Below are 13,517 nucleotides of genomic sequence, written 5' to 3' on the forward strand. Positions count from 1 at the left end.
CAAGACATGCATTTGTCAAAACCCATAGAACTGTGCAACACAAACAGTGAACCGTAATGTAAACTATGGACTTCAGTTATCATAATGTATCAATACTGATTCATTAATTATAACAAAGTACTAATGCAAGATGTTGATAATTGGGAAAATTGAGCTGGGGAAAGACGGGTATATGAAACTCGTTATACTATCTGCTCAATTTTCTGTAAGCCTAAAACTGCTCTAGAAAGTAAAGGCTATTAATTTTTTTAAAAAATGGAGTACCAACTCCAAATGAAAAGGAGACCCTGGTGAAGTCTTCCAATGCCTCCCTTGCCTACAGGATCAAGTCTATGGTCTCTCACCAGGCACAGGAAATCCTTCACAATTTGACTGCCCCTCCAGTCTACCCTCTACCATCCAGCCAAATGGAGTCATTCAGGGCTCATGAAGGAACCTGGGACTCTGCACTACTCCCTGGTCTGGAACACTGTCCCTTCTTTGCCTGGTCTGGAAATGCCTTCAAGAAGCTTCTGCAGATGTTAATTTGGGTACACAGAGGAATGATACCAGCCCATAGTATCTGCTTTATAATACCACCTATGGTATTTCTGGCAGGACCTCTCAGTAGTTTCAGTAGTGAAACTACTGTTCCCACAGACTAAACCACAGTTCCCAAACTGTGCATCGAGGCACCTGAGGGCACCCACAGCAAATTCACAGGGGGCAAAGTAGGGTATTTTGAAAGATAGTCAACATCTTTGGCTAATGAGTGAACTACTAGCTCAAGGTAGTTCACAGTTCCATTATTAGATTATGCCACAATCCTTTTGATTATGTCATCTTTAAGAAGCTGGGTCTTTAGTGGTTGCTGTGATAAAAAGCAAATGAAAGTCGATGTGGGACAGGAAATGAAAGTAGCAGTATCTGCTTTCACTAGAAAATTTAACAAGTTGTTCAGTGCCCAATGGGCGGCATAGATTCCGTTAGTAATTGCAGTTGTTTAAGAATGACTGCACCACGGGTGCGGTGGCTCATGCCTGTAATCCCAGCACTTTGGGAGGCTGAGGCGGGCAGATCATCTGAGGTCAGGAGTTTGAGACCAGCCTGGCCAAGGTGGTGAAACCCCGTTTCTACTAAAAATACAAAAAATTAGCTGCGTGTGGTGGCAGGCGCCTGTAATCCCAGCTACTTGGGAGGCTGAGGCAGGAGAATCGCTTGAACCCGGGAGGCGGGGGTTGCAGTGAGCGGAGATTGCGCTATTGCACTCCACCCTGGGGACAAAATGAAACTCTATTCTCCAAAAAAAAAAAAAAAAATTAAAATAAAAATAAAAATACAAAAAAAAAAAAAAATTAGCCAGGCAAGACTCCGTCTTGAAAAAAAAAAAAAAAGAATGAAATATTGTTTCTTCCAATTCAGATGTATTATTTTTTAAATGGCAACTAACTTGTTAGGACATAAATACTTTTTGAGTGATTTGGGCTTAACTACTTAATAAATTGAACTGTTAGGTATTTCTTTTGGCTTAGAGGCTCCATGAAAAAATTACTGAGATGGTAATGGTGCTGTGAGCTAAGGAAGTTCAGGAACCTCTAGTCTAAGAGATTATCTAATCCAGGGCACATCAAAAACTTGCATATGTGAAATCAATTTAGTGGGTTATAACTATATTTTCCCTAATAAAACAGAAAGGTAAGCAGAGCACATTGCATGTAGCAAGGGTAAATATTATTGTGTAAAACTTTTGTTCATTATATATATATATATATACACACACACGCATATATATACAAGTAATCATGTGTATATTGGGTCACAATGTAAATTGGTTTGAAAACCACTAAGATTCCAAGCCCCTTATTTTACTGATGAAAAAACAGCCGGAGAGTGAAAGCTGATGATTACAAATCACAGCCATGAGAGCTCGGCTCTGCACTCAGTCCTGCTGGGCGGGGTGGTCACTGCTCACAGTGACCCTTCAAGGCAGGATTCTGCCCAGTAGAGGTGTGGTTACTCAAAGTCATAGAGCTACAGAGGTGAGGGACCAGGTGCCCTCACTTTGGTTCCAATACCCATCTGCACCCCACAAATGCCACCAGCCACACCTAGAACAAAATGGTTTTAATCAATTGCGTCACCCTCACTCTCCTGGGAGCGGAGCAACAAAAGGCTCGGCTCCTGCCCCAGAGGACAGTAAGGCTTATGTGTCTCTCCACACTGCAGGGCCCAGGCTGGGCAGGCAGGGGTGGGAAGCAGGACAGGAGGCAGGGAGGGAGGGTGGGAGGCAGGGAGGAAATGGCAGGTGGCTGGAACACAAGAAAGCAAAGGGGACCCAGCTGGTCCTTGGGCCCCAGGGCCCAGCCCCAATACTCCTGCTCTCCCTTCTCCCTGGCTAGAGAAAGGTCACGGAGAAGAGACAGGGGAGCAGGGCCCAGCAGCAGGAGAAGCAGCAGCAGCTGTTTCCGTCACCAATAAATATACTTCATTACCAAGCTAGAAGAGAGGGATGGGAAGAGGGACTGGGGTGGGAAGGAAGGGGAGAAGCTGCCACCTGTGTTGCTGGGATTAAAGCAATGAGATGGTGCCAGACCCCCCACCACTATCCTCACCCTCCCCTTGTCTTCTTAAAACTGTGAAAAGCTTTTAACATGGCCCTCCTGTCTCCAGGGCTGCTCTGAAGCCTGACTGAGAGGAGGCACCTGGCAGAGACAGGGGCTGAGGAAGGGAGGGAGGGAGTAGAGGGAGAGGAGAAGGGAGGCTGCTTTTCCCCAGGGGCTGCAGCTGGAGGGCTGGAGCCAAGTAAGCACTGAGGGGAAGCAGGGAGGGAGAGAGGGGAAGGATGAACCAACTACCTGGAGCAGCTGGAGCTAAGAGCCAGGGGCAGAGGGGAGGGGAGGCCTGGTGAGTGGTGGGTTGATCGCTGCATCCAGTGTAAAGCTTGGGGCTGCTGGGGAGGGAGGGGCCGAGTAAGGGACTTTCCCATCTGAGTGGCTCAGGAGACCCACCCCTCTCCCCTCAGAGCAGCAGGGGCAGAGAAAAGCCATCACTTCTTTGGTCTTTGTGGCGGCTCAGCATGTGGGATGGGAAGGAGGGCAGAAAGGACAGAGAAGGGCCCTTAGCAGGAAGCGCCACCTCAGCAGAGTAGGCCTGGCTGGGAGCTCTGGCAGAAAGGTCACAGTGAGGCTGAGGAGCGCCCAAGAGGAGAACGGCCATAGTGCAGAAGTGCTGGCATGGATGGGTGGGGTAAGGTGCAGTGCCCCACCCTCTGCCAGGGCCCTTGGGAAAGGCAGAGCCTCCAGAGGTGGCCAGTGAGAGTAGGTGCAGGGCCAGAGCTAGTAGCCAGGAGAGGAGTGAGGGTGCTCCACTGTGACCTCAGCAGGTAGCCTGGTCTTGCCCACTCCAGGGCTCCCGTCCTTCCTTTTGGTTCTGCTCTAACACTAGTGGCTCTGGGGGGAGGGTGGGACCCATCCTTTTCAAAACCTTTCCTGAAGACCACAGGGGAGCTAGCCTTGCAGGCTAGGGAGCAAGAGTGGCAACAGGCCAAGGTGAGCCCTTACCAATTGGGAATCCCACTCCCCTCCTGCTGCCAGCTGAAGGGCAGGACAGTCCCTGAAGACAGTTCAGCTTGTTCTTCCCCACCTGAGGCAGAAGGGATTCTGAGGCAGGCCAGAGCCCTCCAGGGACATGGAAGCAGGAGGTGGGGGGGCATATGGAGGGGTATCCCCTCCTGCTCTTTTTTTCAGGGCTGGGGATAGTCAGGGGACAATCAGCCCAGAGTCTGAAAGCCAGCAAGTTGTAGCAACCTCCACCCCTAATGCCAAACTAACAAACAAAACAGGGGAAATGAAAAAAAGTGGGGTGGGGAAGACAAACCAAAACAGAATCCCCCCGACCTCCTGCCCAGGGCGGAGGGTCCAGCCAGTAGCAGGGGCTGGGTACCAGGGCTGGAGGGTCTAGCTGGGCCGGCACTGCACCTGGCCCTCAGAGCTGTCCTCATCATCAGAGGCCCCGGCACCTCCACTGCTCAGGCCCGTGATCCGGTAGCCCATGTTGAGCAGCATCACCTCCAACGGGTCTGCATTCATGCGCCGCTGGTTGGCCTGCGAAGCACCCTCCATATCTTCCACGACTCGGCCTGTGAGGTCTTCACTCTGTGGTGGAGAAAGGGGTAACACACGTGAGGCTCAGGGAGGGAGAGACACCAGGGTACACGTATAGGGGCGGGGGAGGGAAATACACAGACTAAACAACTCTTCCTTCATCGTTCTTTCTCCTCTCCCCTCAATGGGGAATCTTCTCTTTAAAAGTCACAGCAAATTATCTTGGGAATCAGACATACCACTTGACTTTTGTTTTGCCAGCTGGGAAGAGGGAAGCAGTAGGGCAGAGCGGAAGGGGAGGCACCAAGCCAGCTTCCCTGGCTACCCACCCTGGGAGTGGAGGGGACTACACTGTCCTAAGTGTCCTTGTGGGCTGGACACTTCACAGGCATCTCGTTTACTCCTCACTGCAACCTTTCAAGGTGATGCTGTCATTCCCATTCCCCATGTACAGATGATTAAGAGCCTGGGTGAGAGATGGTGAAGTCTCTCAGGCAGTGAGGAGACTGGATTCAAACTTAGGCCTACCAGATGCCAAAGCCTGCATAGCTCCCTTGTGACCAGGGCCTCTGCACAGTTTCTAGGCAATTGCCACTGCATTTGGAGCTTCTGGAATCTGAGGACACAGCCTTGGGCCCCAGGGTAAGAGCTTACTCAGCAGCTTCTAGCCTCTGGGTGGCTCATTTCTCTTCCCTGCGTTAGCAGGCTCCACTGGAGCCTTCCAGAGTCCCTGCCCTCCTCTCTGCTTGGCTTTGGTCACCTTGACTGCACTCTCACCTCTGGTCGGGGGTTCCAGAGCCGCACAACAGGATCGATGCCGCTGGTGGCCAGGAAGCAGTAGCTGGGGTGTGGCTGCAGGCAGTTGACAATGGACTCATCCCCTTGGAGCACACGAACCAGGTTGGTGGTCTCCTTTTCCCAGATGAAGAAGGAGCCATCATCAGAGCCACTGACGATATACTGAGCGTTGCTGGCGGGGGGGCAAAGGGCAGGGAGGTCAGGTGGGGTACTGCCCTATAGCCTCAAGCAGAGGCTACATGGCCTAGGTAAAGGGGGAGCAAGGAAGTCTGCAGCCACTCAGTCCCCCACACGCTGGGGTGTGCACTTCACCCAGAACTCCATGTACATAGCCCTGGTCACTGTTCTCTTAAACCCAGGGCCAGCGACTGCCTGGATTTCTCCAAGACAGTCTCCCCCACAGTTCATTATTCCCTCCTTGGGCCAGGATCATCTTACATCATCTCTCGGGTCTCTAAAATACCCTGTTCTAAGCCTTCCCTGAGCAGTCCCAGGCTTCTGGCATCCAGAATCCTCATAAAGCCCTTCACACACCACTGACATTTAGAGGGCATCTTGATGGATTCTTTTTTTTCTTAGAGACAAGGTCTCGTTCTGTCACCAAGGCTGGAGTATAGTGGCATGATCATGGCTCACTGTGGCCTTAACTGGTCCTCCCATGTCAGCCTCCTGAATAGCTGGGACTACAGGTGCATGTCACCACACCCAAAAAATTTTAAAAATTTTTTGTAGAGATGGAGGTCTATGCTGTCCAGGCTGGTCTCAAACTCCTGGGCTCAAGCGATCCTCCCACTTCAGCCTCCTCAAGTGCTGGGATTACAGGCATGAGCCACTGTGCCTTGCCTATGGAGAGATTCTTGATTCATGTTCATGTGTCTCACCTACGCAAAGAAAGTACATCTACAAATGAGGGGTGGGGGTGATGGTGTCTGAAACACAGAGTTTGTCCCTTAGCACAAAACAGATGTGCCAAGATTCCCAGCCTTGGAGGGCTGCTGCCTCACTCCCAAACAGAGGGAGTCTCCCTGAATGCAGATAAAGCAACCAAGCTCTGGCACATGCAGACAGAGGGAGAAGGAGGTGGGGGATGAAGGAGTAGTCCGGGCACTGTGCTGGAGGCTCTACTTGGATTATCTTATTAGTCCTTGTTATGGCCTCATAAGTGGGCATGGCAGGTTGGTCATCTCATAGATGAAAAAACCTCAGAGGCTGACAAAGGTGAAGCCATTTGCCCAAGGGTACAGAGGCAGAGCAGGGATTTGAGATTCTTCTCTAAAACCATTGTGCCCCAACACTCCCCACTCAACCTCCTGCTGCCAACTGGGCTGCACCCTCCTCTTCAGGGCCTCGGACCTGCCAAAGAAATTGGCCTCCTTGATATCCGTGGTGGTGTTGCAGTGGCCGCAGTAGCGGAATTGATAGTCGTAGCTTCGCTCCCGCAGCACCATTTCATCCTCTGAGATGGAGTCCTTGCGGCTTGTGCTGCGGAGGCGGACTGGGGCGCCGCCACCAGGTCCCTTCTTCTCCTCTGGGGGCAGAGATCCAGAAAAGGTAAGCGTCCTGTTCCTTTCTCTGCTTCCCTATTTCCCCCCAACTACGGCTCTGTTTTCAGTCTAAAGTCAGACAACATAGAGCTACCTGCCTCCACCCTTATCCTGGAAAATTGGGGAAAGGTTGTGAGGAAGATGCATCTTTGGATCTAGCCCCTGAGGATGTTCAAGAGGAGACCTTTGATGCCAGGAGGGCCCTCGTTCAGGTCCCTAAATGAGGGCCTGAAAGCCCTAAGGATGCAGAGACTCAAAGTGTGTTTCTGTGGAGATGAGAGGCAGGGGAGGGTAGAGTGAGGCACTAGCAAAGAGAGAATGGGTGACTTTTTTTTTTTTTCTTTTTCTTTTTGAGATGGAGTCTCGCTCTGTCACCCAGGCTGGAGTGCAGTGGCATGATCTCGGCTCACTGCAACCTCCACCTCCAGGGTTCAAGCAATTCTCCTGCCTCAGCCTCCTGAGTAGCTGGGACTACTACCAGGCACGTGCCACCACATCCAGCTAATTTTTGTATTTTTAGTAGAGATGGGGTTTTACCACGTTGGCCAGGCTGGTCTCGAACTCCTGACCTCAGGTGATCCAGCTGCCTCTGCCTCCCAAAGTGCTGGGATTACAGGCATGAGCCACCGAGCCCAGCCTGGGTGACTTTTATAAACAGATTCATAGCGCTTAGGGCAGTAAGGACCATGCCCTTACCCTCTGGAAGATAAGTTATTAGGGTCCCAAATGAGAGACACTGATCAGTTAAGTGACAGGTATTCACACAAGTTTTCTCAGTTCCTTAAAAGTGACTCACTTGTGCCTGCTTCAGGGCCTTGGAGCATCCTGGTCCGTATGCCAGGAGCTCTGCATCTCCCACGGCTACACTTTGTTGTTGTTGGAGATAGGATTTTGCTGTTACCCAGGCTGGAGTGCAGTGGTGTGATCATGGCTCACTGTAGCCCTGACCTCCTGGGCTCAAGTGATCCTCTTGCCTCAACTGCCCGAGGAGCCAGGACTACAGGTGTGTGCCACCATCCTAGACTAATTTTATTTTATTTTATTTTTTTTGAGACGGAGTCTCACTCTGTCACCCAGGCTGGAGTGCAGTGGCCGGATCTCAGCTCACTGCAAGCTCCGCCTCCCGGGTTTACACCATTCTCCTGGTCAGCCTCCTGAGTAGCTGGGACTACAGGCGCCGCCACCTCGCCCGGCTAGTTTTTTGTAGTTTTTTTTTAGTAGAGACAGGTTCCACCGTGTTAGCCAGGATGGTCTCGATCTCCTGACCTCGTGATCCGTCCATCTCGGCCTCCCAAAGTGCTGGGATTACAAGCTTGAGCCACCGCGCCCGGCTGGCTAATTTTTAAAATTTTTCTTTTGTTGAGACGGGATCTTGCTATGTTGTCCTGACTGACACTGAACTCCTGGGCTCAAGCAATTTTCCCATGTCGGCCTCCCAAAGCGCTGGGATTATAAGCGTGAGCCACTGCACTAGGCCACACAGCTATATTTTGTATTTAGTTAATGCTTCCTTTGGATCCTTTAGATCTTAGCTTAAACGTTTCTTCCTGAAGAACCCCAGAATGCCATCAAGCCCCCCCCAACACACACACCATTCAGGCCCCATGGCACTTGTCATACTTTTTGTTTCTCCTTTATCACTTGGTTCCTTCACTAGACTGCATATGCCATAAACAAAGAAATTCCATGTGACTTAGTCACAGCTCTATTCCCAGGACCCAGCACAGTGCCTGACACATGGCAGGTGTCTGATAACTATTCATTAAACAAATGAATTTATCACATGGTTGGTAAACTGCAAAGGAGAGAGGTGAAGATCCATGTCTGCCTCCTGTGAGCTCACCGTTCATGTTTACAGACCACACACCAATGACCCAGTTCATTCTCCAGCACACTGAGGTGAGCTGGGCAGGGCTTCGTGCTCTTTGTGCAGGTAAGGCAGTAGGTAGAGAGGCTGTGCTTTCTCCAAAGCCACATAGTCACGTAGTGGAGCTGCATTTGGAACCCAGGCCCTACATTCCAAGCCTGAGGCATTTCTACTGCTCTGCGCTATTGTCTCCGCTGCACTTGTACATTTGGAACAAACACAACGACCAACTTCTGCTTCTCAGATGCCCAAGTGGAACCACCAGGGCCCTGTCTGAGCAGGTGAGAATGCCTAGTGGGAGCCTGACTGAGCTCAGCTTCCTCCTATCCTGGGCACCAGGCACTCCCCCAGGTGCTTTAAACATGCCATTTAAACATGCTGATCCTCAATAGAAACGCTCAGTGGGAGGTGCTGGCATGTCTCCTTCCTTTTCAGACAAGGAAACACTCTCAGAGAGAGACCAAGTAACTGCCCCAAGGTTGCATGGTTTCCGAATCAGCATCTGAACCCAGGCCTCTCCAATCCCGGAACCATGACCTCTCCAGAATGTCATGCAGCATCTCAAAGACAAAGAGTAACAGCACCCCCTCCTCAGTGCCCACTCACCACTATCATTTTTGGAGAAGAGGGCAGCTGTGATGTCACGACCCAATGCATCACAAGCGCTGCTGTGGGCCTGCTCCGGAAATTTCCCTTTGAAGTCGTCCAGGCACTCCAGGGCTTCAGCCACATACTTGAGCTCAAAGAGGCAGCGGGCCAGGCGAAAGTGTGCCTTCAGGTGGCATGGGTTTAGAGAGATGGCCTTGAGGCAGTCCCTCAGGGCATCATAGTGGTCACCATCCCTGGGAAGGTGGGGAAGAGTGGCTTAGAGGTGGAGCCACGTGGCAAGCAAGGGGTCCCTACTCAGTCTCCTCTACTTCCTGTGGCCACCCCGGCCCACCACTGACAGATCTCATGGCAAGGGGACTTGAGGACGAAGAGAATCCTGGCTCAGCCTAGGCCTCCCCCATCAGGAGACAGTATGGCTAAGGAGCAAGCCAGGAAACCCTGAGGTCTTGAGGGTGGCAAAAGCTGGTGTCAGGCTGCCCTCTGCTGGGCACAGAGTGCAAATGCACACTGGCTCACCCCAGGCACCCGCAGCTCTGCAGCAGAAGGCCTGGCATCTTGCCCACCACAGGCTCCCCAAGCCCTCCTTCTCTCTTCCCCCATCCACCTCCTCAAATCACCCCCAGCTGGCCTTCAGAGCCATGTCCAAGGCAGGGGGCCCTCAAGGACAGTTCTGTGGTCTGGGGAAGCCAGAAGTGCCAGGCTGGGGATGCAGGGTCTGATCAGCAGGCAGCAAGCCCTCAGCCAGACCCCCCTCTGTCCTGGCTGACTGATCCACAGCAGCTGTGGCCTCTACCTCCTGGGGCTGGAGGATGGGGCCTGACAGTCTGGCAGAGTCGGCTCTCTGGAAGCTGATGGTAAGGGGGGTTGTGCACACCAGGAGCTCCAAATCGTCCCTACTCACTTCTCCAACCTCCTGAAGCATGGATGAAGGGAAGTGGGAGTGCTTTTAGTGGGGAAGTGGGGAAAGAGGAAGTGAAAGGAGATCAGAGAAGCCCCTCCTTTTCCCAACCTGTGCCAGAATATAGGAAGCACACTCCCCCAGCACCCACAGACCTGTGCTTGCCTCTTGTCTGGAAAGCCAGACGGGCCACAGGAGCTGCTTCTTTGGAAGCCCCCCCTTTTTTTTTTTTTTCAGCTGGGCTGGGGTAGGCCTAGGACTCAACTGTGCCAAGCAGCAATAAGAGACACCCCCTAGAGTTAATGGCCCTGTCTCCAAGGGCACAGCTCACAACAATCCGGCATGGCTAAGGCAGGTCTGACATGGGAAGGTCCTTCCCAAGCCTCCTTCTGCAGCACTCAGAGGCAGCACCCAGTCCTTGGAGCAGCCATGCTCAGACCAGCAACCAGCAGCTCAGCCCATGTGGGGGCAGGCAGGAAACAGAGCTGCTTCAATGGTATGGCCTGCGTCAGGATGAGTGGCTGTGACGAAGGAGCAGGCACTGTGTGGAAACCCAATTACTGCCTGCAAGGTGCCCCTCAGAGCTCCTGGGGAGAGCCAGACCAGAGACCAGCCAGGAGCCAGAGGGTGACAGCTCCCACTGCATCCAGGAGCAGATGGCAGCCCGGGGGAGACTGGCCTAGGACAGAATGTGACATTCTAGGGGTCACTGGCAGGCATGTGGGGATGGGGGTTGAGAGCAGGCTGGCCCCAGGGCTCACCCTTCCTAGACTCATTGCCAGATCAATCTCCCTGAAAGGACAGCCCTCGGCACATCCCTCTCCTGCTCAGAACTCTCCAGTAGCTGCCCATCATGCACTGAATCGAGGCCAACGTCACCGCTCTGCATTCCAAGCCCTCCCTAGGCCGGCCCCAGGCTACCTCACAGACTCATCTCCTGCCAGTCCCTCTCCGAACCCTCTGCTCCAGCCAAATGGATTTGCTGTTCTGCAAACAAGCTCTTCAGTCAGTCCCCCACCCCCACGCCTTTGTTCACACCATTTCATCTCCCTGGAATGTCCTTCCCCCACAGGCCCCTCCTCTCCTTCATCTCCTGTCTAAGCCTGCCTACACTTAAAGCCCATTCAGACGCCATGTCTTTCTGATGCTTCCCTGCTCCCCAGCTAAAGCGACCCAACTTTTCTTGATGCCCACAGCCCTTTACCTGACCATTTACAAGACTCACTGCTTTCTATCTCTTTAATGCTGAAGTATGTCCACTACTTTACCCACTGTCCGGCAGCTCCTCTGGAGCACAGGAACTTTGTGTACCTAGTACCTAGCACATAGTAGGAGTTCAGAGAACATGCTGAGGGCACATATGGATTGGGAAAACACCAACTTCACTTAGCAAGAATGCAGGAGTGAAGCTGAGCTCTCAGCCTACAGCTTGGATGAGGACCACTGAGTTCTACCCAACTGTTGGACAGAGAGGTGAATCAACTCAGGATTCACCCAAAACAGTCATCTCCTGGGTTTGGCTGCCACTTGAGCCCTTGGCCAACTCCTGATGCCTCAGCTAAGGCTGGGGGATAGCATCTTCCCCACTCCTACCTAGCACTACCATCCTGCTGACTTGGGTGGGTTTCTTAAGCTTCCCTCTCTGGCCTGCCTAGTTGCAGCCAGACGATGGCACACCAGCTGGCCTGTCTGTCTGGGCAGAGCCGACGGATGCCAGACGGAGCAGAAATGGCTGTGGGCCCAGCTCTATCCATCTCTAGTCCTGGCCCTGGCTGGGGGATGGGGGGCGGGGTCTGTATGTCTGCTTGCCTGCTGGTGCTGCAGGCAGAAGGGCTGGGGGCCCTGATGGTCTCCAAAGATGAGTTCTTTCGGATATGGTCTACTTCTTTATTACCAGCCACCATACCCTAGCGTGACCCATAGCCAGCTTTGGATTTCTGGGATATGGTTTGTACTCAGTCCAAAGGGTCTAAGAACACAGAAAGCAAGCCTTAGTGGGGGCAAGGGACTGCAGAATATTTTAGACACATACCAACTGAATTCACCAAACCCCTCATTTCCACTTAGCAAGATTCCACCGCTCTTCAAAGTCCAGTTCTCCAACGGTTGGGACTAACAATCCTCAACTCCTACTTCCCTAGGGGCCACAGCACTTTATAATAATATGCCATGTAGGAACTAGCTTTGAACATGTTCCACATAACTGTGAGCTTCCTTAGTGCTTGATTGGCGCCTGCCCACCATTAGCCTGGAGGTGGGGAGGAGAGGCCAAGAAGCCCTAAGAGGCAGCAATATGTTCCTGCCACCTTCCCTGGATGCCTTGGCAACTTGGCTCCATCAGGCCCCTGCCTTTTGGTCCAGTTGCTTTGTCCCTCATCCTGACCCAGATCCCCTCTGCAGTGGCCACTCACCACTTGCGCTTCATGTAGGCTGCTGCTCGGTTTCCATAAAGCATGGCATTGTGAGGGGCCCTCTGCACAGCCTTGCTGTAAAGCTGAATGGCTTGGGTCCACTGCTGGCAGGCAAAAGCCTCATTGGCTTGCTGTTTCACACGCTCCAGGTATGGCGGTAGCTCTACTTGGGGGCTGCAGGGGAAATACAGCCAAGTCAGAACAGTCAAAGAAGGTCAGAGCAGCCCCTGAGGAAGTCTGTAACATAGCCTGAGGGTCACCCAGGTTTTCTTGGCCCCTGGAATCTGACTGCTTTCTGGAAGAGGGGACCACTACCCTGGCCTGGGCTATTACCTATTACCGTGATAGGGAACAGACACCATTCCAAATACTCTCAGCCAGTGAAAAGAGGAAGGGCAGAAATGAAGCTGTACTCAAACTCCTGGGCATGGCAGTAGCTGACACCACCTGCCTCCATACTGAGCTGAACCTTATGACCACCCAAGTCTCTCCTATGGATCACTGTCTAAAGAATTCTATTTCTCTCAAGGCTAGGGAATTTGAGCACCTCTGTATCCAAAGCCTAGCACAGGGCCTGGCAGAGAAAAGAGGCAAGGATATGCTATAGGATGGGGAATAATATAATGGGGAGGCCCATTTGTATGCAGCCCCTTTTTGGAGAGAGCTCAGTGCCAAGAGGCAGCTAGCCCCTGGGTCCTGACCCCAGTTACTGGTACCAACAGGCTAGAGCTACAGTCTGACCATGACTAGTGTCCTGCCAGGCAGAGGGGCACTGGAAACACTAGCCACCCTCCAAGAAGCCTCTTTGCCTTGGTCCTCACTCTCTGGGATGCATGATTGGGTATGGGTCAGGAGGAAAATTTACAGGTTATGTCCCTCCCTCCAGTACATATAGTGTAACTGGGGCTTGGAGGGTTGGACAAGCCAGCTGGCCTCACCTGACATGTCCCCTACTCTCCGGCAGCCGGAAGCCATTGCTATGAAGGTGCAGGCCATTGGACACACCGTTGGATACACCATTGGTGGACATCTTGCCATTCTGGACTTCTGGCAGGAGATAGTGAGAAAGTAACAGCAACAACTCAGGAAGAGGACCCATTTCTTCCTGGCAGCCCTCCAGCTTCCATCACAGGGTCTGATGGTTCCATCGTGGGACTACTCTCCCAGAGTAAGAACCATTCCCAGAAAGCAAGTTCTGACATAAAGAAAAGCCCGTGCGCCCTCTGCTGGCTGGCGAGAGACACAACTTCACTGTGGCATTACTCAGCTGGGGCTCGGGCTAGGGCTGGGGCTGGGGCTGGGGCTGGG

The 13,517-nt window shown here is 52.5% G+C and overlaps 1 protein-coding gene across 1 annotated transcript in view; it reads right to left on the reverse strand.

The window, feature by feature from the left end:
- Positions 1 to 1,607: 1,607 nt before the first annotated feature.
- The window catches only part of WDTC1 (WD and tetratricopeptide repeats 1), an 82,338-nt gene continuing 70,428 nt past the window's right edge, over positions 1,608 to 13,517 (reverse strand). The window contains exons 10-15 of the mRNA XM_017856335.1: positions 13,148 to 13,329; positions 12,210 to 12,383; positions 8,898 to 9,133; positions 6,234 to 6,408; positions 4,860 to 5,052; positions 1,608 to 4,133 (exon numbers count right to left, since the gene is read on the reverse strand). Of these exons, the coding sequence (XP_017711824.1) occupies positions 3,936 to 4,133; positions 4,860 to 5,052; positions 6,234 to 6,408; positions 8,898 to 9,133; positions 12,210 to 12,383; positions 13,148 to 13,329 (1,158 nt within the window). The 3' untranslated portion in view covers positions 1,608 to 3,935. The remainder of the gene's footprint in view (positions 4,134 to 4,859; positions 5,053 to 6,233; positions 6,409 to 8,897; positions 9,134 to 12,209; positions 12,384 to 13,147; positions 13,330 to 13,517) is intronic.

This window comes from Rhinopithecus bieti, unplaced genomic scaffold (assembly GCF_001698545.2).
Source record: "Rhinopithecus bieti isolate Rb0 unplaced genomic scaffold, ASM169854v2 scaffold_41082, whole genome shotgun sequence".
NCBI classification, from domain to species: Eukaryota; Metazoa; Chordata; class Mammalia; order Primates; family Cercopithecidae; genus Rhinopithecus; species Rhinopithecus bieti.